This window comes from Chinchilla lanigera, unplaced genomic scaffold, assembly GCF_000276665.1.
Source record: "Chinchilla lanigera isolate Chin_1 unplaced genomic scaffold, ChiLan1.0 scaffold00020, whole genome shotgun sequence".
Classification (NCBI taxonomy): domain Eukaryota; kingdom Metazoa; phylum Chordata; class Mammalia; order Rodentia; family Chinchillidae; genus Chinchilla; species Chinchilla lanigera.
The window spans coordinates 30,096,349-30,121,658 of record NW_004955421.1 but is presented as its reverse complement, the minus strand read 5'-3'; the positions used below and the strand labels follow the sequence as shown (position 1 = coordinate 30,121,658).

General features: G+C 38.2%; 1 protein-coding gene across 6 annotated transcripts in view; it reads left to right on the top strand.

Annotated features, from left to right (window-relative positions):
* The window catches only part of Wdr37 (WD repeat domain 37), a 64,717-nt gene extending 40,104 nt beyond the window's left edge, over positions 1-24,613 (top strand). For all 6 annotated transcript variants that reach the window (XM_013513756.1, XM_013513755.1, XM_013513759.1 and 3 more), the window contains 4 exons: positions 755-896; positions 16,839-16,973; positions 17,269-17,383; positions 21,459-24,613. In XM_013513756.1, coding sequence (XP_013369210.1) covers positions 755-896; positions 16,839-16,973; positions 17,269-17,383; positions 21,459-21,590 — 524 coding nt within the window. In that variant the 3' untranslated portion in view covers positions 21,591-24,613. The remainder of the gene's footprint in view (positions 1-754; positions 897-16,838; positions 16,974-17,268; positions 17,384-21,458) is intronic.
* Positions 24,614-25,310: the final 697 nt, after the last annotated feature.

Here is a 25,310-nt window from a genome sequence, read left to right as displayed (position 1 = left end):
GTCTAAAGACCTTTCCTCATGTGGCAGTTTGTTGCCTTCTAGACTAACAGGAGCACACCTTCATTGCTGTAAATTCTCCAGCTGCTTTGAGGGCCAGGACCCCTTGCAAGGGCCCATCTGCTTAGGCCAGGCTACTTAACATAACCTTTCTTTGAATTAATTTAGAGTCAACTGATTTAAAGAGCTGATTACATCTGTGAAATTCTTTTTGCCCTATAATGCATCATAATTATTATCTCACCATATTTATAATTTCTGCCCAAATGCAAGGGAAGGGCATGTACAGGGTGTGTATTTTACCGAGGGCTCAAATATTACGCTATTAGAACTTTTTAGAAGTAAAGGACTGAGATTTAGGTTGTTGTACTTAGCCTGTTAAAGTGATTGGTCTGGTCATGTAAATGTTAGGATCAGAAAATGGGCTGTACCTACACCCTGCTTCTTTTAAATGGGTTGCTGAAGGGGCTTCCACCTTCTGAGGGGAAATTGGTCCCACTGTGAGTCCACATTAAGAGATTAATTAAGAGTTATTAATTAAGAGTTATTAAGAGATTAATTAAGAGTTATTATTAAGAGATTAATTAAGAGTTATTAATTAAGAGTTATTAAGAGATTCCTTTAGGTTCACCTTTCCATTGGATATTAGCAGTGGAGACCATAAAGATGTGTGTTTTTTATTCTTGTGTTTTTAAAAAAGCTTCATTCTGTATCTACAGGTGGATAACCTTGCATTTTTGTCATCTTATGGTTGCAGGGCATGATCAGGAGTTAACGCACTGTTGTACACACCCCACCCAGCGGCTTGTGGTGACCTCCTCTCGTGACACGACTTTCCGTCTCTGGGATTTCAGGGACCCTTCCATTCACTCTGTAAACGTGTTCCAAGGACACACAGAGTGAGTTGTGGTCATTCAGATATCTTAACTATTCATGAAAAAGTTTTGTGAATTTTTATTAAAATTTAATTCTAATCTTAGTTTTCAGTATTTACAGATTACTCTTTTTGAAAAAGGCAGTTCTTTTCCTTAATATCTAGTTCTGCTTTTCAAAGGGTTTTGGAGACTAACACCTTCTTGCCAGCTTGAACCACCAGTGGTACGTACAGGGCTGTCCCGTTGGGCAGCTCCTACCACTGGTGGTACAGGCAGATCGAGTCACACTTCTGTTGGTCTTTTTACTAATAAAATTAATGAAAAATCTGTGAACGGACTGAGTCCAGTTATGGTAGTTGCTTGAATTTGAATAATTACTGCCCAAATATAAATATTAGTACTACTCATACCAATTAAAATTATTATAATCAATAAATTTATTTCATTAAATTAAAAGATTCTATATTCATGAATTTCTTTAAAATATTTCATACATCAAGGTGGCTGAATTGTGCAGGGTGTGTTAAATGTTATAACTTGTTTGGGTTTTTTTTGTAGCTACAGCGGCACTCATTTTTTCAGATAGTTATGCATGTACCACCAATGGTTCAAACTGGTGGGACAACCAGAGTCAAGTCAGAGTCACCCAGCAGCAAGACAAACAAATTATAACCCCATTGTGAATGTGTTAAGAGATAACTGATGTTCTCTAAAGAAATTGGTTGGGGATAGAAGGAGTGGGGAGGACAGAAGGTAAAGAAAAAAATTAGGAAGTAGTGCAGGGCTGGTAACATGAGTAGTGGGAAGGATGGTTATGTCATCAAGTGGCTCTGACTGGAGGTGTTTGCAGCCACTCACAGATTACTTAGTGCATTTTAAAATCTGGTTTTCATTATTACATGTATTTGCAGGACATATTCTGGGAGAAGGTGTCCACAAACATACACAAGCACTTGCAAGCATAAACCCTCAATCTAGTATGTTTCTCTTCTTGGGTTTCTTTCAGGCAACTTAAACATGAGGATGTCTTAATCATTCTTTCACAAGTTGTTTTTCTCCTAGGCTGATCCTTCTCAATAAATGAGAAGGCCATTTCTCTAGTTTTTCATCACCCAGACCTTGGGATATTTCTTGATTCTTCTTTTTTAAAACTCCCTTTTCCTACTTCTCCATACTGTCCCTTATCTGTCCCGGCACACCAATCCAGTGTATCCTGCCATTCACCGCTGCCCCTCCAGACTCTCACTGTCTCTTACATGGATAACTTGCGTGTCCTGGTTAATTCCATGATGTTTACAGGGGTACCTGCCTGCAGTGCCTTTAAATGCATGAATACTTGTTCATTTGGTTATTTAGAAAATCTGTTTTACACGTTTAGCATTAGATAATAAATTTTAGGCTTGATGTTGAAAATGTTAGTAAAATGTTTGAAGGAAAATAGGACAAAGTTTGTTTTTCAGGAAGGTTGAGATTGGGAAACAAGTAGTTCTTTGAGTATGAGAACTTGCAAGAATATTAGTGATCAGCAATTATGAATGTGCATTGAGATCTTCATGTATGGAACTATGTCTGTTCTAGGAGGCTCTCTGTGTTAAGTCGTTTGGTCATAGTATCAGGTCTATTTTACTATATTGGGCACTGATGACCACAGCGCCAGTCAGCCTTTACCTTCTGTGTGAGTGAACAGAGCGCAGGCTACTGCTTTTTCTTACACAGTACAGGTCCAGCTGCACCCCTGGAGCTCTGCTGTGTGGACTTTAATCCTGTATGCCTAATATGTTGGTGGCAAGGAGGCCACAGCTGGGAGACAGACTGCTTCCTAGCCAAATTGGCCTAGATGTGACACTCTGGCAGCCACCACATGTAGAGGGGACCTGAGTGCAAAGCTCCCATCAGGCAGCACTGTGTGCTGTGCGTAGAGTGAGGCCATTCCAGCTGTACTCTTGTTTGTCACTGGAGTATATACCAAGGCTCAGAGAGCCAAAGGCCTGAGCATTCCAGCCTAATCTTACTCTTGAACCTGCAGACTTTTTTTCTAACCATTTTGTTTTGAAAAGTTGCAAGTCTACATAAAAATTGAAAGACTAGTATAGTGAATATCCAATTTACCTTTCTTCTAGATTAACTTGTTTTTATTCCACATTTTTTTTTGTCTCTTTATTTTTCTGCATATACACATGTGTCTGTTTATATAGAATATATATTTTCTTTGAGCCCTTTGGGGCTCTTTCGCTGAACTGACTGAGCATATATCTTTTAAAAATAAAGATGTTTTCTTAATATATGATCAACCTAAGAAAATCAGCTAAGACTCTGTAACATCATTTATTATTTGGCTCATACTCAGATGGATTCAGTTGGCCTAAAATGTCCGATCTTTATTTTTAAATACAGGATTTAGTCAAAATTCACTTGTCATGTTTATGCATTATGTCCTTTGGCCTCCTTTATTTTATGATGACTTTCTACCTTTGTTGTTATTTTTTCTGACATTGAAGTTTTTTATGAATGTACATTCAGTATTTTTCTCCTATTTGCTCTTTCTGCCAAAAGTGCCTCTTAGCCCTCAAGAGTTTTTTCGTCCTGTCAGAACATGCACGATGCTGGGGTGGCCTGCTGTTGGGTCTGCTTAGCCCAGATCCCTGGGTTAAGGTGGTGTTTGCCAGGTCTCCCCATTAAAAGGCATGTGTTCCAGTTTGAAGTTAGTAAAGTGACACTTGGAGATAGCTGCATGTCCGATTCCCCAGCAACCTTTCATCTGATTGGTCTGACATCATTGATGATTTTTGCCTAGTTACACTGAGGAATGCATACTGTTCCTAATTCTATCACTCTTTCTATATTAAAGTTACCACTTTATGACCATAGACTTGTGCCTATTGTTTCCACTTCGATAGTCATAATTCTTTATTATCATTTTATTTTTGGCCCTTAGTACATTAGCCTATGGGCCTTTGTACCTTCCGTGGGTACAAAGTCAGAGCATTTGGTGTCAGAACGTTTCTTTCCCACTAGTAGAGTAAGATGCTTTAGATTGGAAAGTGCGAGTGGCTTCTCACTGAATTGACTGCTGACCTGTCCTGGACCAAGGAAAACCCATCAGAGATTTGAGAGTTAGTCTGTAAGAGTTTTGTCTGTAGAGAGTAAGACATATTTGTTCTTCTCATATGGTTAGAACAGACGTGGTTATAGGGAGACCAGCCAGCATGCCCCTGCTATGCTTGCTGCCTGCAAGGACGTAATGGAGAGGCCCATTGCAACTTGGGGAAGGCTGGAGCATTGTGTGTAGAGAAGAGCTGAATGAGCAGGGTTTAGGGAGTCTTTGGTGTGCATGACTGGGTGCAGTCAAAACACCTCCCAGGTTGGACTTGCTGTCCCTCTCCTAGCCTGACTAGCATCATCCCTGTTCCAGAGAGAAAAACTGAGGCAAAGGGAAGCCAGATGATTTGATGAGGGTTGCCTAGTTTTCAGTGGAGTGTGACTCTAGCGGAGTAATTCTAAAGCAGTGGTGGAGAACCTATGGCATATATGCCACAGCGGGCTGTTTGTTATCACTGAAAGCTCTAAAAGGTTCACCATCACTGTTTTAGAGCAGTTCTAATGTCTTCAAATTACCTTCTTGTTCGAAGGCTCTTTTTAGACACATTCGATCAGTATTGATTGCCTTGTTTGAAAACTTGTTTTTATTTGTGCAAAAAAAAGTTGATGGAAGTGTGTGATTTAGCTTTTAAGGTTGTTTCAACAGTAGGTTTTTCATTTGCATTCTTCTAGTTGTGCTATTTGGGGGATGTTTGAAATATCTAATTAGTGGTATATTTTTGTAGTTGACCTGGATTTTTTAGAGAGACACTTAGGATTATAACTGGTTGTGAAGGAGTTCTTATATTTAATGTACATTTATGAATATGATTTGTAATTTTTTTTTAAACTAGAATCCAGTGTAGTTTTAGAGTTAATGGAGTGTGTAATTCATTTGAGCCCCTTCTCTGCTCCTCTAAGTTAATGCTTCGACTCATTTTAACTAAGAGGATGAATGAAAGTTTTAATTAAAGTAGCATATATATACAAGTCTTATTTATTTTTTATTAGCACGTTTGCAGTACGTAGTGTTTATGTTCGTCTTAGGGAGTAGGTACATGTATTTAACATACTTAATTCTTTTTTTCCTTCTTCTCTTCCCTCCTTCTCTCTGTCTCTAGTTTCCCTCCCATTTGCAAAAGATTTTTCTTCCTGTTCTCTATTACCTTTTATTTGTTTTTAAAAATTATTTATATTTTGTTTGCTCTTATAAGCAAAGTATCATTCTAATTCAGATCGTTTACATTTTTTCTTTTCTTCCTTAAATAAGTATGAACTAGCATATTTTATTGATGTGTAGGTCCAGGAACATGTTTTAGAAAGTGTTGTTCTTTGATACTAATTTTCTTGCAGTGTCAGATAAGAGGAATTTTTAGTATGTTAGGTCTTTTTGAATTGGCAGAACATGCTAAGTTTCTGGAAACTGGATTTTCTCTCTGCAATTTCTGGGAGGATGAAGGGTGCTCCGGCTTCCAACCTTTATCATGTACACTTAGAGCTTGGTCAGTAGATGGAGCTGTAGACATCTTTTTTGCATACAAGTATTTCTTCCTAATAATTGATCAGCAGTAAGCTTAGAAATACTTCGAATTTATAAAAAGCAGGCAGTGAGACTTTTCATAAGGTTTTATCTGAGGAATTGCTTTAGTAATTATTGCCTTTTGTTTTTGTCTTGGATCCTATAGGTTTGAGCCCATATGACAAATGAAACTTACAGAACCATTATCTGCAAATCGATAGGGTAGTGGTGGGAAACCTATGACATACATACTATAGCAGGCTGTTTGTATCTTTGAAAGCTCTAAAAGGTTTGTTATCACTGGTATAAGGTCATACTTTTACTAAGAGCAAACATGAGCATCTTCTCACTGATTAAGAGTAGAGGAATGGCTGATGTCCACTGTATGTTCTCTTCAGTCATCTACCTATGGTGTTCTGAATGTGACTTATGAAAACAAACCTTGGGTCTCCTTCCTTCCCCTGCAGCCCTAGCATTCTGATGGCTCCTCTGTTTCAAGGGCTCTTTGGCAGTGACCACAGAGTCCTTGTCAGCATCTATGAGCCCCTGAAGTGTTCCTGTTTTATTACCACCTGAGTCTGAGGGAAGTAGCTACCCTGTCTGCATGTCTAGCATATAGCACAGTGTCTGCACCTTAACAAATAACACTTCAATAAATAAGTGGAAATGTTCTCTTAGACCTTACAAGTTAATTGCTAGGTTTATAGTAGTCTTTTCCTAGCCTAGCAAGTTACTTTATTGGTTTTCCATGCAAATTTTCTTTAGTACTATAACTTGGTTCTTCTAAATATTAAAACTAAAACTCACACTTGCAGTTAAGAAATTTGCTGTTCTCCTTGGTGTAGTCTTAAAAACTTGTAGCAGAGAATATTTTTTAGTGAATCTTAAACAAAAGGATTATTTTTTAAACGTGATTACAAAATACTTTGGCATATAATTCACATAGTGATGTGAAAGTCTGGAAAGTTTTATTTTAGGGCATATTCTCCTGTACAATAACTCAGCGTAAAAGCTTTAATGAAGTAAATTAGAATCTAATGTCTTTTATAATGTGAATAATTGATTTAACTAGTTAATTTGAATTTCTGTATATTGGGTTTTAAGGCAAAATGTAGTTGTATAGACTTCAAGATTGTTAGTTCAATTTTGTAATCTAATTTCTCTAGGAGCTGGGAGAGAATTTCCTTTTTTTTTGCTTCTTATTTTCTCTTACTGATGTCCTCGTATTTTACAGGGTGTCTTGGTTTTTCTCCCGTTGCTGAGACAAAATACCGATGCCCAGAATTAAGGAAGGAAAGGTCTATTTAGCTCACAGTTTGCGGAGTTTTCTTTCCATACTCAGCTGGCTGCAAGGCAGGGTGTCACGTGGAAGAGGGCAGCAGTTCAAGGCAGCCGAGGGAGCGGGCAAGAGCAAAAAGGCCGGGAGGGCAGCAAGCAGCTTCTTTCGCTCCCCTACATTGTATGCAGACTACCACCCCAGGGCAGGTGTAGCACTCACATTCGTAATCCCAACTCTGGACCATGAATCAATCATAAACTCTAGAAGCCTACCCCCTGACCTCATGAGGCTTTGGCGGGGACATCTAGACAGAAGCCATAATACAGGGCTTCTATGCAATTTAAAAACTAGTTTGAGGTACAATTGTAAGATTAAAAAACTATGGCCAAATGGGTCTCCTTGAAATTTTTGCAGTCATTATCTTTGCTGGCAAGAGATAAAGCTCCTTGATATGAGTGCTGTTTAAGACTTTTATCATAAATTTTTAGAAAGGGCTAATAAGGCTTTTTTCTTTTTTTTGATGTGTTTCAGTTATTTTCATATTGCATTATGACATTTCCTCATTATAATAGGAATTCTACTGTAATAATATTTACTGTAGTAATATTGATGTAACTGGCTGTTATTTGACTAGTTGTTAGTAATCTAATGTACCACTTTATATGAAAAATGTTATGTACTGTGTGTAGTTCTTTACTGTGTAGTTCAGGCTAACTGGACTCACTTTGCTGTGTAGTTCAGGCTAACTGGACTCACTGTAATAATATTTACTGTAGTAATATTGATGTAACTGGCTGTTATTTGACTAGTTGTTAGTAATCTAATGTACCACTTTATATGAAAAATGTTATGTACTGTGTGTGTAGTTCTTTACTGTGTAGTTCAGGCTAACTGGACTCACTGTGTAGCCCAGGCTGGCTTTGAACTCGCAGCAATCCGCCTGTCTCACCTCCTGGGTGCTGGAATTACAGGCATGTGCCACCATGCCCGGCTATATATTCGTAAAAATTACAGAAATGTTCAGTTTGAAAACTTTGCAATGTGACACGAATTTCAGCTGTTTGCAGTTTATTTTTTATATGCTTCTAATCATTAACCTAGAACTGACATTCAGTGCTTTTTGCCTCAATCTAGATAAATCCTTATATATTCCTGTGTGTTTTCACCTGACCGGAAATTTATTTATTTATTTATTTTTTCCGGTACCGGGGATCAAACTCACGACCTTGCGCTTGCCAGGCAGGCGCTGTGCCACTGAGCTAAATCCCCAGGCCCTGACAGGAAATTTAGTAAGCACACCAGCCAGCCCTTTCTCCTGTCTTGTGTCTTGCACTGTCCTGTTGAGTTGGGTGTACATAGGCTTTCCAACATGGCTCTTACTGTATGGACTATAAATAGGTACCTGTTTGCAGGTGACTCTTACTGTTACAAATTTTTTAGTTTAAATTCATTAACCGTTTTTGAAAGGAACATAGGAGGTACCCATTTAGGTTGTTCTTTAACAGAAGGACCCTAGCTTCCAGCCTCTCAGATTCTTCTCATCCCTATGGACTTCTCTAGGAGCTTGGAAGAGTTCTTTTGTTTTGTTTTGTTTCAATTGCTATAAAAAGAAACTGACAGTTGAGACAGTCACTGGTCATTAAGCTTTCTCCATGGGTGGCCATGACTGGTTAATACCCGGCTGACAGTATTTGTTTCTAAGTGTGAATAAACTTTGACATTAACAAAAATCTGAAATTAATTTAACATGGGTAAAATATTTGAGTATGTGCCATTCTTTCGTTCTGCTTTCTTTCCACGATTGTAACTTTATCCTTACATTGTGAAGCTTAATGAATATGATTACTTTCAAGTTATTGCTCTGGATTTTGTGTTGTGATCTTTTCAGTTTTCTTTATGCTTCCAAAATGCAAACGTGTTTGGAAAATGACCTTTTCATCTAGATGGTGGTTGATTTTAATTATGGCTGAATTTGTGCTTTGTCAAAGTCAGCATGTGGGAACTATTCTCTTGGCAAGTGGCGCTGGGGTGGAGATTTTAGAAGCTGCACTTGATTTATAGGTGTTTAGTACTGGAGATTGCTTTTAAGCCATCCTTTCCAAGGAGGAAGGAAGAGGAGAAGCAGGTGTCTGTTGAGTAGAGCCAGAAGTGCCTCCCAAATGGAAATACGGTTTTCTGAGAAAAAAAAAAATGACCTATAGACGATAGTGGTTTCAAAACTACATTTTATGCCTTTGAGCTCAAACTGCATTCCCAGTTTTACATTCCCTTATCTATATGCCTAAAAATATGGTGATTCTATCTTCTTTTTAATTAGATGAATTACAAATGATTTTATTTTAAGGAAATTATAGATACATAATTTCTAGCAATGATTGTTTGATATGTAAAGTTAACATAAGAATAACCTAGAGACTTAGCAGGCTAATGGTATAAATTCCAAATGTACTGTCCAATTTTAGGCTTTTCTCAACCTAATTATTAGTCCAGACAGGTTGCATAGATTCATTGAGAAATACAACAAGTGGTATTGGGCAGAAATGGCATCGAACTGTAGTGGTTGTATGCAAATGTGTTTTATGTGTTTATTTTGTATGAAGTAGTGAATGTTTTGTCTGTGACTACAGAAACAAGCAAGGAGACACTAGTAAAGGCAGTGTGCTTACCTGTGCACAGAGAGTTCTTTCCTGGAATGAGGACCCGCCCTGTGGGTGTCATTGGTTCCACTGGTGGCTCTTCTTGGGTTGGCACCTGGAGAGGTATTATTCTCCTTCTGGGCTTACTGTCCTGAAACCTAAGTAGACAGTAACTTACTGAGCCTATCTTTGGTTGGTACATTTTAAAATTGTTTTCCATTCAGAGTTTCGTTTTCAGAAGTAAGAGATGTAATATTTTTCCATTTTTCCTTTTTAAAACTACTATTTAAGGATGGTCATTCAAGACCTAAAAAATGCTGGGCATGGTGGTGCATACCTGTAGTCCCAGCACTTGGGAGGCAGAGGCAGAAGGATCACTGAGTTTGAGACCAGTGTGGAGTACATAGTGAGCTCAAGCCCAGGCTGAACTGCATAGGGAGACCCTGTCTCAAAAAACCAAAACCAAACTAATAAAAATAAGGACTGCAAAGAAATTAGTGCCATTTAAATTGTTCTACTTGGCAGCTTTATTGTGAGTTGTCAGATTCCATCACTTTTGCTGAGATGACCTAAAAACCAATGTAGAAAACTTTGAGATACGTCAGTACTCAGATCCTCCCTGAGACAGACAGGAGGCTTCTTCCCATCAGATTCCAAGGATCGGCAAAAACCACTGTGTGTTGTGTAGAGCCAGTGGAGTGTGGAAGACAGCAATGGCCAAAAAATGTGGGTTTTTTGGAAAAGATGGTGGTAGCAGTGGCATGTTATTTTTGCTACCAGCACAAGTCGTGCTGGACCGGCAGCCCAGTCCACACTTAGCTAAAGTGAGGCTATCACCTGGTCATATGTGCAGCTGTTCTTACTTCCTGTCACACTCAGTTGCTGCCTGAATTCTCTGCTTTGCAACCGAGCTGCAGGGTTCTGACGCTCAGTAATAGAGCAGAGTAACACTTCATTTAACTGCCATCTTTGGGGAGTGAGATGTTCCACATAAGTGATTTCTCTAGTACTCCCTCAAGAGCCAAAACTTTTTAGACTTTAATTCTTTTAAGGTGTGTGTGTGTGTGTGTGTGTGTGTGTGTGTGTGTGTGTGTATGTGTAAAGGAAATATGGATGCTTTCAGTATACTTGTCTGTTTTGTTATATTGCTTTTCTGCAGTAAGTGGCTCCCAAAGGTTGTGTACTTTGTTTTGTGTTTCTGTCTTTGTTTGTTTGCTTGTTGGTTTTGAGATAGGGTCTTGCTATGTTATTCATACTGGCCTTGAACTCACTATGTAGCCCAGGCTGGCATTGAACCCATGGCAATTCTTCGGCCTCAGCCTCCTGAGTGCTGTAATTATAGGTGTGTGCCACCATGCCTGGCCTCTGCTTTGTTTTTACTTTGACTCCTCTGGAAGTTTGTTTTTTTTCTTTTTGGCACTTTCGTGTTAATGTTTATCTCAGTTTTTCTTATTTGGTGCTCCTAATACTGTTAAGGGGATGCAACAACAAAAGTTAACCCTGAGTGAAAATCTAAGGATCATTCCTATAAAGCAAGAACATCAGTGTGTAAATGTTAAGAATTTCCTTTGATATTCTGAAAGCCCATGTTGAAGAAAAAGCCAGGAGCATATATATGTAAAACACATTTGTATAAACCACTATTCATGCAGATAGTTATAAAAAATGGAATATGTCCTTGACTAGTATTGGTCTTCTAGGAAGATTAGCCAGTACATGAAACAGACAAAAATGAAGAGAATGCAGATCTGAGTGCTGTTACTTAGTCCATCCAGCAAGAGATAAGTGCTGTGTTACCTACTCCAGAGAACACAGCTTAGCTGAGAACTGGTACTTAGTCTGAAGAACATAGAACTGAGTACTGTTACTTCACAGCTTCCTTTTGTGTAATGGCCAAAGTGATACTCTCTGGTTTGCTTAGTTACTAACTCAAGAGGGTTCTCATTCTGTACAGAGGACTATACTTAGAACCTTTTCAGGCATCAAGAATAGTAAGTACAGTTTCTTAAAGATAGTTTGAATTGGTTAGTAACCAAAAGATTTTTTAAAAATGTTTTTTGTTGGCTTAGGAATTGTACAGAGGATTATAAAATACTAAGGTACTGTATTTGCCCCAATGTGCATCTAAGAAGGAGTTGATTTAAAATATATCATGCCTGTTATATAAGTTTCTTAAAGAAAAAGGTTTATTTTTGATGAATGTGTTATACTTGTGAGTTGCCATTTAAAAAGAATAAGTCAAACAGTTAATTTCTCTCATTTCTCCCGATGCGTGGTGGGTAGGCAGGCACAGTCATAGAGGTAAGAGGAACTTGGAGCGTCCTGGTGAGGAGGGTGAACCCAGAAATCAGCTGTCACCACAAGCCATCACATGAGGTTGAAAGGCTGTGTCTTGAGTAGTCTCACACAGCGTTTCTGGTGGTGTGGTGGGAATGATGACTCCTAGACGAAGGCTTGCTGCAGAGGTTATAGAGAGGAGGGTCCAGAGGATTGATTTTCAGAGGGAGAAGTATGGGAATGATGAGTTGGAAGTATGTACATGATGGTGGGAGAGAAGAGGAGGGAGACAGTCATCATGGTCATGTTCCTCAACCAGGAGCAGAGGTGGGGATATTTGTGCCAGACCCTGGTGAATGGTAGGTCTCTACTCCCTGTGGTGTTTTGTTTTTGTTCTCCTGGAAATTGGGCATGGAAGTGTCCTCAAGTAAAAGGTTAGAAAAGCGTCAGTAGGCCCCTGAGACTGAGGGCAGTTTGACGGCAGGTTCAGGGTGTGGCGCCTTTAGCATTACTGTAGTCCTCTGCAGGAGCAAGTGTGGAGTGTACGGAGTGGTTAAGTTAGGTTTCCCTTTGTGAATGCAAAGAGCAGGCCCAAGGGCATTGAGGTATGATTGTGATGCTAGTCTCTAGATACAAAACTGACCTTGGAATCTGAATGTGTTCAGGGCTCTGAAAGCTTTCCATAAGAAAACAGTAGTGCCATTACTGCCTTTGTCTTCATGTTACTGCTCATGGGCATCCTTGTATAACACAGAGGATGGCAGAGAACAGACTTGCAGTCTTTGGAGAGTTGATTGGCCTCAATCAGTCATGCACTGTAATATCTGAACCTGTGTTCACTACATCTTGATGAAACTCACATAGTAAAATCATTTTCCCATTGCAGTACTTCACAGTCAGCACCCTCCTGCATTTCTGTAACACCACAAATCCAGTGGTATGTGGTGGAGGGGTACAGGTGGGTTTTCCACCCTGAAGAGCAGTTGTTCTGGTAGTTTTTGCGAGCCTTTTGATGTTCTGTGGGGTCTGAGGCACACTGAGGCCATTTGTCCCCCACCAGCTAGCTCCTCAGGGTTGTAGAGGGTGAAAGCCTTTTTTTCTTTTTGCACCAGGAATCAAACTCACAACCTGTGCTTGCCAGGCAGGCGCTTTGCCACTGTGGTATATCCCCACCCGTGAAAGGTTTTTGATCATTGTGTCCTGTGTCCCTCCAACGTCCAGATGACCAGGCATGTACGTGGACAAGTGCCTCACATGCTAGAAGGGAAGCAGTGGGCTCTCTGTAAGGGAAGGCCATGTCCTAGAGGGTTATGATAATAACACATTCTGAAGTTTTAAAAGTGACTTTTGACTTCCAGTTTGTTCTCACCCAAGTGTGGAACTTGTGGCTATCTTTCTGCTGCCAGTCTGTTACTCCCATCTCAGCCTCCTTCAGTAGTAGCAGGTTCAGGCATAGCTTGCTTTAACACATTCATGACAGAGTCTTGCTGCTGGCTGACTTGAACTTCCAGTGGTACATGCGTGACTGTCTCATCAGGCACCTTTTTATTAGTTTTATTAGTAAAAAAGACTGATGAAAGTGATTAGATCCATTTGTATCACCAGTGGTACAAGCCATTAGTTTTTGCTAATGTAATATTTGAGGGTAAAATTTTTATATTTGAATAAAATTCTGACTGTAGTTTTTCTAATTATTCTAGTGAATAAGGTTTGTGTTACATGTATTACCTTAATATTTACCTTTGTGATATTTCAAAAATTAAAAACCTGCAAAATTATTTTTATACATCTAATTATATAATGAGTACTATTGGGACATTAGCTGTTGTTATTTATAAACGTGATAAACAGCATCTTAGATCCAGAAAGAAACTGGAAAGTTAGATTATTAAAACCTGAGGGAGGTCATTCTTCATGAAATTTAAATGTGGTACATTTCTCTCAGATTTCTTTAAAATTATTGATGCACTTACAGATATTCTAAACTTATATTGATAATTGTGTATCATGTTGTTAATAAAAGAGAATGACCAGATTTTGAGAAAGCAGAGTGTTGACGGGTGGTATTAAAAGAATGAAGTTACTTTACTGTAAAATTTAAACTAAATTGTATTGAACTGAATGTCATCTTTCAGTATTTTCTGAAGAAGGCTCTTACTGATACAGTGAAGTTAGCCCTGTAACTAAATATATTGTTTTGATGTACTCTGAAGTCACTGTAGGAACCCTTGTCTCTGGACCAGTTATCTGTGTGCTTATTACAGAAGCTTGTTTGTAGTTTCAACATGATGACTGCTAGCAGCATAGTTTTAGCAATTGGAATGATATTATGTACCCAAAAACTGCCTGTATTTTATTAAAAAGAAGGTGAACATTGCTGTTTTTGTCACCATAGTGAAGGCTTCACAGGCAGCAATTTTGTCTCTGTTGCATGTTCTCACAGCATGACTTGGCACACAGTAGGTGCTTAGTAAGTACTTCTTGAATGAATATTTGTGCATTGTGGAGTTAATCAGTTATTTAGACTGAACCTCTGTGTCATTCCTGACAGGTGATAACTAGAAAGTAGAGTAACCAAGTGAGGGTATTTTGGGGGTAGGGGTACCAGGAATTGAACTCAGGACCATGGGCTTGCCAGGCAGCAACTTGTGCTGCAGAGCTATATCCCTGGCCCCAAGTGAGGGTGTTGAGGTAGTGTACATGTTATATATCAAAAATTTTATTTTTCTGGGGAATAGTTGATTTTTAAATCCTGAAAGAGAAATGTGTGATAAAAATTTCATTTTTCCTTTGATTACTTTTTTGTCATAGAGCCTATTCGTCTGAGCGCCATCAAGGAATACTAAAAAAATCTGCTTCATTTAGACATGACATGTTTTTCAGGTATCTAAATTGTTCAAATACAGGCATGAGTGACTTCTTTAAATTTTGAGAAGCACATAGGGTAGGAAGGCAAACAGATTATCTACTTTGTCTGGTCCTAGAATGCCTATTTATTTAGGCTTTCTGGCTACAAAGGGTGGAGACTTGTTTTATCTGTTAGAAATTTGGCTTTGTACAAATGGTTTGGAAAATGACAGCCAGGAAGACATCTGTAAGTCATTGTTTTGAACATAAAGAATGCAGTTGTATTATGTTCTGCTTTGCTCTGTGCAGTGTCCTGTGCAGCTTCATCAGTGGGTTCTAGTTTGGTTCCTGGGAGCTCACTTTGGTTACTAACTCCAGACAGTGCTCCATTTAAAAGTCCAGATCAATTGGACGATCTAAACATTGTATGTGACCTTTTATATTAATACTGGAATATACCTGAATAGTTGACTGGCCAAAGTAATAAAAGTCCCAATGATACCTTCAGAGGTACTCTTTTTAAAAATAGATTCTCAGGGGTGGGGATGTTGCTCAGCTCAGCAGCATAGCACCTGCCTGGCAAACATGAGGAGCTGAGTTTGACTCCTGGTACCAAAAAAAAAAACATTTTCTGTACCATGAACAAGTAAGCGTATGTTCTAAGGAGTGCGATGCCCATTTCTACCTAGGGAATGCGTGTTTTCTGTAAACACACTGATCTGTTCTTCAGATATAAAAACCTTATTTTGTAAGAATCTACAGTAAAAAAAATAAAAAATGGAAACTCAGTTTTTGATGTGGTGCCAGAAAAGCACACTGCATTAGCATTTCATGGTCTAGCATTTTCCACATCATATATTTTTTTTCTTAGCCGTGAAATTTCGGCAGATTGTTATGCAAAACAGTTTTGTGTCTCTGTGTGACTGGGAAGACAGCTGTTAGTCCTAATGAGGAGTGCTAGCATTACAGTATTTCCATTGATTGAGACCCTCGGAGGGAGCAGAATGTTCCAGATCAGGCAGTGGTGTGTGGTGAGAAGGTACCATACTGTCAGCTGGAAGTACATGCTCGGCTGCTCTCCATGACAAGATAAATGAGTTTTGCTGGAGTTTGGCAGAGTCTGAAGCTTTTCCAGTGAGCAGTTGCAGCTCACCAGCCTCCCTGTGGGATCCGTGTCTAAGGGTGCCTTTAAAACTACTGCCTCTTTGCCAGTTTTTTTCTTTTGATGTCCTACAATACCTGTCAAGATTGTGATTTATTAAAAACCTAATGTCTTTTAGCATTTCATTAACATAGGGTTAGAGGATCTTTTGTTGAGCCCCCCTCCCATTAATTTAGCAGAATGCTAGCTGAAATTTAACTTGGCCAAAACCTCCAAAAAGAAGTAAGTAGGCATCTTTACCTTTACCTTTCAAAGATCTGTTTTAGTGCTGGTGTTGTAACTGACTGATACTGTAAAGAGCTATTAAAAAGTATTACAGACCTAGCCATGTATTTTTTTGAAAACAAATGGGTCATTGGATTGGTTTTTATGGATGTACCCTCTCAACCCCTTTCCTTCTTTATTGCATATTGCTGTGTGCAGAATTGTATCTTCTTTTATGCCCCTTTAGGTGTTGTACACTGTTTTCCAAACAGGGAGGATTTGCCTTCCTGGAGACACTATTGGTTGTCACATGAGGGGAGGGGCATGCAGTGGTATCTGATGTTTTTTGATTTTGTTTTTTGGGAATAGTGATCATAATGGATGTGTAATCGTATCGCATGTTTTTATTTGTATTTCCCTTATGATTAGTGATAATTTAGTATCTTTTCATGTGCTTTTTGGCCGTATATGTATCTTCTTTGGAAAAATGTCTCTTGAAATCCTTTGTCATCTTTAAATTGTTGTCATCAGAGTGCTTTTTTTCTAGCTCCTGTATTCTGATTAAATTAGTTGAGAATTGCAGGTTTTGTTTTCTTTTAGATTCTCTGTCATCAAACCCATAGAAATTGACAGACTTTGTCTAGTCCATAATTTTCTGGTAACCTTTCTTTGCTTCATTGGCTAGAGATAGTGAACTAGAGTGGTAATAGACTGTATTTTTCTACTCTGCTGAGGAATCACATATCCTTATTTAGCACACTTACTGGGGAGAATTTTAAGAGGTAGGAGCAGGGTGCAGGGTAGTAGAAGACCGCTGTCAGCTTGCACATCTCCATTCTCCTTCCTAACCCTCCCCCTTACCATCTCTGGAAGCAGAACTGTGTTTAGCATGCAGCACGAGAAGTGTTAGAGCATCCTGCAGTCTTACTTTTAAGGTGTCTGACCTTACACCCTTTGCTTGTAGCACTGTGACCTCAGCCGTGTTCACCGTGGGAGACAATGTTGTTTCAGGCAGTGATGACCGCACAGTAAAAGTCTGGGATTTAAAAAATATGAGATCTCCAATTGCAACCATTCGCACAGACTCTGCTATTAACAGGTAAGGGTTGATTGTAATGTTATTGCTTTATTATAGAGATCTAGTATTTAGTTGATATGACCTTGGGAGGATGATTTGGACTTTGTGAATATATTTTATTGACCTTCTAGTTAAATTCAGTATCCTAGAAATTCTCAGACATACTCAGTATAAAATTAGGTTGGTGTAGTTAGATTTATAAGAATAAGATGTCCTTGAAATGTGAATATGGCATATCCTACTGTGTCATTGGTACATTCAAACATTTATGTTGCTAACATTTTATACATAGCCCATTTTTATCTCCTCTTTGCAGGATCAATGTGTGTGTTGGCCAAAAAATCATAGCCCTTCCCCATGACAACCGACAAGTGCGATTGTTTGATATGTCAGGAGTACGACTAGCACGGCTTCCCCGGAGCAGTCGACAGGTAACAGTAAATACGTGTTCACAAAACATGTTAGAGGAGAACTTGGTATTTCACACCTTAAATTATTGTTGTCTAGCAAAAATCACATATGTGATGTTTAGTTTTCTAGTAACTACATTTAAAAAGGAGAGAAGTCAGTTTTAACATATATTTTATTTTACCAGGTATACACCAAATAATATAGTTTTAATATGTAATCGGTGTAAAAATGTTAGAAATATTTTACATTCATACCTCCTTACGAGTTTTGGGGTACTAAATTTTCATTTGAAATATTTGATCTGTTTTTAGAGTTTGCAAAATTCAAAGTTGAAAAAAGTAGAGTCACCATATTCAGGTTGTTCCAGACTAGTATTTCAGTACCCTGAGTATCAGTGTTCGAGTTTAAAATTAGATATGATCAAATGTTCATTTCCCTGTTTCCTCAGGCATGATTGATGAGCTTATTAGCACATGTGTTAGTCGCTGCGGTATTGGAAAGCAAAACCTTACTTTTTTTCAGTTAAGTTTATACAGGGTGGGACTGTGTGAAATAACATGTAACTGGTGTAGTCAGGCAGGAGCAGTGTTCATCACAGTGGGAGTGGGAGCTGCTGAAGGTGGGATCCTTGCCTTTGCCTTCAACCAAAAAACCATCTTGTCCTGAGAAGAAGAAATTATGTTTTAAACGTTACTGTTCTGGACTCACAACCAGAAACAAACCAAATGGTACCGACCGACAAACACCAAGACAAACACCAAGACGCACGGACCGCCAGTTGGAATTTAAGACGAGCCTTTATTCCTGGCCAGGGACTGACTGAGAGCCTCCATGCAGGGAAGGATCAGACCAGTCCCGATCCAGGGACGAGAGCGGTTTTTAAACCCTGAAACGCCATCCTGTTTGGCAAACACATGTCACATCAGTAACAGTGAGGGGATTTTTTTATTGCAGGAACAGTACATTCCTAGAATCTGGGAGGGGTAGAGCATTTACTGGAAGAACAGTACATTTTGGGAGTCCAGGAAGAGCAGGGCATTTACCATTAGTTTACAACCACACATTCCAGAAAGGGTAAACATGAAGATTTAACCCCACGGCAGGGTTGGGAACTGGGAATTAAACTAGAACCTTTGATGTTGGTGGTGGGGCTTTTACAGTTACTTTTGTATAAATTAAGGGATTGCTTCCTGCTGAGTTCAGATGTGATACAGGGGAGTTAGCTGGGTGTTTTCCTTTGTGGTTGAGACTTCGGGATACATCAGCCCAACCAAGTCAGAATTTCCTATGGAGACACTAGTAGCTTGCATTTAGGTGATTCCCTAGGCCATTCTGTGTTCTTTGAAGTTGGGGCCAGAGTCTTTAGCATAGATGTTAGCTCATTTCTGTTAGTAGGTAATGGAGGTAGCTTGTCAGAGCAGCATTTCTTCAGGCTCTTGTGTAATTGCGTCCCTTAGCCAGTCACTCTCATTTTGTTTTCATTTGATATCTTCTGAATATTTTTGTGATATCTTTGTGGTGAATAAGCCAGTTCATTCTGTTAATGAATCTGTTCCTGATCCTTTCAGTCCACTTGCCTATGTCTGCGTGCACACACACCTCTAGACATTGCCAAGTATCTAGTACAACATTACCCAGGATTGCTGCCTTCTGGCTACTCTTCTTTTGATATTCATCACTGTTGATACTAGTCTTTTTTTATGGTATGAGCTACAAGCCAGATCTGTACCTCAAAAACTATAGACTAAGAGCAGTTACAGGGATAGATTGTAAAGTGGAGATTTGCTATTAGTATAGCAATACCTTTTCTTTATGTGTGAGGCAGTTTCTGAAAAGTATCTATGCCCTTATGCAGAGGTGTTTCAGCCATTTTTCTTTTTTATAGCTCTTATGTGTACTGTTTGAAGTTAATTACTGATTTTTTAAAATCAGTTTCTTATAAAACTAGAGTACATACTTACAAACCTTTGCAACTTCTAGGAAATCCATGAATTGCATATTCAGGACTTGTTAAGAATGTTTTGTTGACTGCTAAGTATCACTGACATCACCTAAACAGCATCTTTAACACAGCAAAGTGTTCTCTTTTATGTGTATTTTAAGATTGCTCTGCAACATGCAAAGTTTGCATTTGAAGCAAATTTATGACAGAGTATGGCTTCATTACTTTGAGAATCTTTTCCTTCAAGAAAGTTAGGAGTTCTTTAAAAAAAAAGAAATTTAGGAGTTCTGAATAATCCAGTCCTTTAAATCCATATGGTCAATTTCATTTTAAATTACCTGTAAACATTCAGTTTTTCTGGAATTGTAGAATTCTTTGTGCTTGGATTTATTCTCTCCTAAAGTGATATATGAAATAGATTTGTTTTTAAGATTAACAAATATCATTTAACTTCATTTTGAACTTACAACATTTCTTGAAGTAAGTAAATGTAATTTCTGTGTCAGAGAACCACAGGAATCACTGGCTTATTTTGTAACTGCTTTCAGCTGACTTATTTTAAAAAGAGAAAAAAACACTTATGGAACTTTTAAGAAGTACAGGAGAAGGGGCCTAATAATCTAAAATTGTTTCACTTTGAGGATAGTAAAAGGAACATTTCCCAAAAGTATGTTTCAGGGAAGGAAACTCTGGTCTATTAGGAGGAATTCCAGGGTAGGAATGTACTGAAGTGCAGTTGATTTTGAAATGTAGCTTTGTAGCTGAGTAAACAGGATTCTGTACTGTGAGTGTCCTGAGTGTATGTTGTGACTGTCTGTGGAGGGGATGAAGCATCTTTACAGTGTATTTGTTTTTGGATCCTTTTCTGGATGGGTGATGTTGCTGTGAGCACATAAAATGTAGAAATCTCCAACTTTGCCTGGCAGGTGTCAGCTTTTCAAACCAGGGGGTACAGCTGAAAGTTTTCTTTCTGTGTGGTGCTTTCCCCTTTATTGTCAAGTACATGGATGCCTTGCATTTGTTTTCATTTTTATTTTTTTTCAGTGCTGGGGATTGAACCCCTGCTAGGCAAGGTTCTACTACTGAGCTGGATCCGTAGGCCCTTTTTGTTTTTGAGATGGTCTTACTAAGTTACCCAGGCCAGCCTTGAATTTGGCAGTCCTCTTATATCACCCTCCTAAATAATTGGGATTACAGGCATGTGCCACCATACCTGGCTTTCATTTATCTTTAAATAGTTTTTGTGCAAAAGCTTGACTTATTCTCTCTCCCAAGAGGTAATAGAAGGTACTTTTTGTGTGGTCTTTTCTTTTTTCACAGTTACTTTATTTTTGTGGCCTATCACAGTTCTCTCCCCAGATATATAAACAGCATTATTTATATGTAACTGCTTTGCAGAGGAGAATTTTGTGTCAGTCTTTGAATGTTTCTTTAACTTAATAAATCTGTCAGTGTTAGTTAGTAGTAATTTTTGTATTTTATTGTGTGATATAACTACATACTAGCCATTTTAACTTAGAAAATACAGGTGACTCCTTAAGTATCACCTGTAGACATACTAAATACTGGGCATTATTTTAAGTGCTTGCATCTATAAATCAGAACACTAATGTGTCACACTGCAGGCTATGTGAAATACTTTACAGTAATTTTCCCAGCATTATGATATTTAACTGGAATTCCTAAAGATGTCCGGAATATTTCTGAAAGGGTTTTTGTTTGGTAGCACGTGTATTTTTCCAGCTCCTTTATTAACTCAACCAATTAGTTGTACAATAGTATTTGAAGTCTTTGAGTGAATTGCATTTAACTTATCTTATAATATTCTCTTGTCCCGTTTATTCATTTAAAAATTTCAAATTAATGAGTTATTTTTGTGTTTCACTATAGTCTTTATTTGCCTAGAGAAAGATTCACAAACTGTGTCCTGATGTCACACATGTCATGGTAACTGGACTAGCACATCACTGAAAGCCTATTGCTGTGCTCAGTTTTTTGGCTCATTTGGACTTGCTGTGTATGTGTGTATATGTGTGTGCTTCTCCCTTCTATTGTAATCATTTTGAATGGTGTTGCTGTTAATTTAGCTGCAGTTTGATAAATCTTATTCCCGTAATGATGCACTAATTTTGGTTTGTTTGATTTATTGATAGGGCCACAGAAGAATGGTGTGCTGCTCAGCGTGGAGTGAAGATCACCCCATATGCAACCTGTTCACCTGTGGGTTTGATAGGCAAGCCATTGGTTGGAACATCAACATTCCTGCATTGTTACAAGAGAAATAAGGTTGCCATTGTTCCTTAATTTTGTAGTTTGCCATGGACTTTTGATTCATGCAGGCTTTTCTGCATATTAATCAGCCATTTTTGTGAGAGTTTGACCCTGGGAAGGGTGCTTTATATATGTTATTTTCACATTGTGCCCAGCTTGCATGAAATGTACAGAAAAATGTGTGATCATATTTTTTATTTTTGTCTCATGTATATATATTGGCATCCTCTGGTCAGTAGAAGTGAAGCTCACCTCCCATGTAGCACATACAGTGCTTGTAAGTTGTTGACATTTGAGAGAAAAACAGTAGGGCATTACATTTGTGTGAATTAAATGTGAACCTGTGTACTTATTGTGAGGCATAAACGGTCTGTTGCATTTTCTGGAATAATTATACACACCTACCTTGTACTGGGAAGATTGCAGAACTGCATTTGCGTTAGCTAGTGAGTGGCAGGAATCATCAAAGATTTCACGTTTACTTCTGTATGACATTTTAGCATGTGCTGTTGTATAATTCAGTTTTAACTTTTTAATTTCTGTTGTAGTTCTGTAAAAATAACCTGGATTTGCAACATTCAGTTTGTTTCGAAAATGTTTCTCCTGTTTTTATAGAAAATCATTTCAATCTCCTGAGGTCTCATACTATCAAATTCTACAATATAATGATTCTAATCACCGGTTTTAGATACAAAGCAAAATTTAAAGCACTTTAGTTTATAGCTGTGGTTATAAACAGTTTTTAGAAGTTTCAAATGATATCCATTGAATGTGACTTGACCTTTATAAGAAGGCCCTGCTACCTGAATGCAAATTCTTATTTATTTTTTACATCTTTGGTTTGCATATTTCTAAATGGGTTCACTTCCTTGGTGGTATTTGAGAGCCAACAATGCAAATAAATGAGTACTACCTCAAAAATAAATATTTGGAAAACCTTGGAGTCTCACTGTTACATAGCTAAAGCACTTTTGATTTATAGCTGGAATACTGAATTCAATTTAGAAGGCAAGAAAGACAATCATACCAAATGTACCCTGAAGGTAAAAGGTTCTTCAATTAGGCTAATAAGATGATTACCATAACATCTAGTTCACAGTTAACAAGATACTTTTGTCTTGAGTAGCTGGGATACCTCTCAGTGCCAATCCTCCTATTGTGCAAGTGAGCCTGTTATTCTTGTCTTCTTAGAAATTACCATTCATCTGATACTTGTAAGTTAATGTTTCTTGTTGAGTTACAGTTTTAGTAAAGAGACATCTCACTTGCTGCCCCTCATATTTGTATTGTAACCCTTTATATATGGCCACTTGGAGGCTGGTCACGTGAAGAGGCACAGGAAGGAGGGTAATATTTAAAACTATCCAGGTGGCACACTCCCTACCCCTCCCACTTCTTGTGCTTGCCGTTGTTTGCTGGTGACCTAGAGGGCGACACAGTTGGTAACTGGTTGGTAGCCACCAGATAAGGTGTAGTACTGTAGTACATAGGACATTTGAGTGTTCTTTGATGGAACAAGGACAAGAGTGAGAAATGCTTCATTATTGGCATATTTTGTAAGGGTCCCACAGGAATTGATCTTAAGAACTTCAAATATGAATCATTCAGAATGATTCTGAAATGACTGGTGTAGGCAGGAAGGAGGGTCCCAGGAATAACCAATAATGATGTAGTATAGAATTGAGGTTGCTAACCAAGGGACAAACCATGAATGTTTTAGAGTAATTGTATTTTGTAAATTCAAAAATTTATTGTTTTTAAAGTCCAGCATTTTCTGATCATTAGTTCTGACCACAGTGTTTTTTGAATACTGAAGTCAATCTAGTCACTGTGGTTGATTAGAATTTCAAGTCTCAGCTCCTGCTATCCTGAGTGTATTTTGCTTGTACTGTATCAAGGTCTGTGCTGTGTCCTAATTTTACCTTAAAGTGAGGGATGACTGCCACGTCCCCTTTCACTTCACTGCATATGCAAAGGCAGGAACATAGATGACTTCTAATGATGAGCTGCACAAGCTGTGTTCTTGGGTTCCTTATATTTTAATTTGGAAGTGTAGATGTCTTAGGATGACAGGAACGTTGAAGAATATATACAGATAGCTAAATCAAAAATGGCTAATTTCTGCCAGATGAAAATATTTGGAAGCTTTTTAAAGTACGTGTTTATGATAGCCATTTAGTTCTTTGCAGAGTAGTGACCTTCACTGCCAATAGCTGCTCATCTTCTCTTGCTAATTGGAGGGACCAGCCTGTGATACCAGAATTGAGGCTCTGCATTCATTTCTATGAGTGTGGAAGACCCTAACGGTGCTTAAGCAGAGTTCTCAGGAGCAGGATGTGACTTGCTGTTAACTACTGTGTCATCTTGGGGCTGGGGATTTAGCTCAGCGGCAAAAGCGCCTGCCTGGCAAGCGCAAGGTCGTGAGTTTGGTTCCCGGTACCGGAGAAAAACAAAAACAAAACAAAACAAAAAAACTACTGTGTCATCTTCTAACGTGATTTTATCTCACTGCTGCTGTGGCCCTAGGTATTATTGTTTTCAAGGGATTAGGAACAGTGCATGCATGCTAATGCATGCGTGTGTGCGAGTGTGTGTTTGTGTGCATGTGGCTAAAATTAAGTCATGTTACCAGCCACATGTGATCTCATCTGAAATAGTGTTTGGAAGTAGGAACACTATTATGTGCTGACATGTCCAGAATTTCATTTAATGAAGGAAAATGTGTGAATTTAAAAATGTATGTTGATACAAAACTTCATAAGAGGATTTGTTGTTAGACCAAACAGGACTTTTTCTCAAACACTGCACACCAGTTTCTGTAAAGTGTTCTGTACGTATTTTTGATCTGAAGACTATGTAAATCATTTGTTAGTTAAATCTGTGAAAACCAATTTGGAGGAAAAAGTACGCATTTATAAGTGTCCTGTGGAATCAGTTATTTTTATTGTATTGATATAATTGTTTTTAAGTGTTCAATGTCTTCATTGCAATATGAAATTCATTAAAACATCCATGTTCCATAATTACTATTATAAAAGTTTTATGTTGTTGAGTCTTATTATTTTTACTTTCTTCATGTTTGCTCTGTGAAACATTGTTAATAGTTATTTAAAACCACAGTTTGCTAGGAGCTGATCAAATTATAATACTGCCCCCTTGAGAAATTTCAATTTTAGACTTGAAGCCCAAAGTATATTTCGTATGCGTCTCTTACACTAAAGCTAAATGATACATAAATATGCTTGTTTGTTCCCCATCATTACCACAAAACCTGAGATGATAAACAACTTGACCTAATGGAAGATTTTGGTGAAGTTTCTCAGAGTATCAGAAAATGCTTTTACTGTTCTTATTACGTTTGTTTGGAAGTTGAAAACATTATAGGAAGTTAGCACCATTTTCTGTGGGAGAATTCTGTGTGAGAATGCAAATCAAGATTGACAGTGACTACTTGTATACTGTTATATTCAAAATCAAGTTAGTGAAGTGCTGTGGTTATAGAAACCTAAATACTACGGGTTACTTCCTTGCTTGTTGGTGGCTCCTTTGTCAGACTTGTAAGGGTCACTACCTACATTGCATAGGTATTGGAAGTAACATTCAGATCCCCAGAGGTAGAAATTTTTCCCCTATTTAACTTTCTTACCTTACTCCCTAGATAGTATGTAATTTTCTAAATTTCATAATTACATCTTTAGTTAATTTAATAGTTGATGTTAGTATAAAGAATCAAG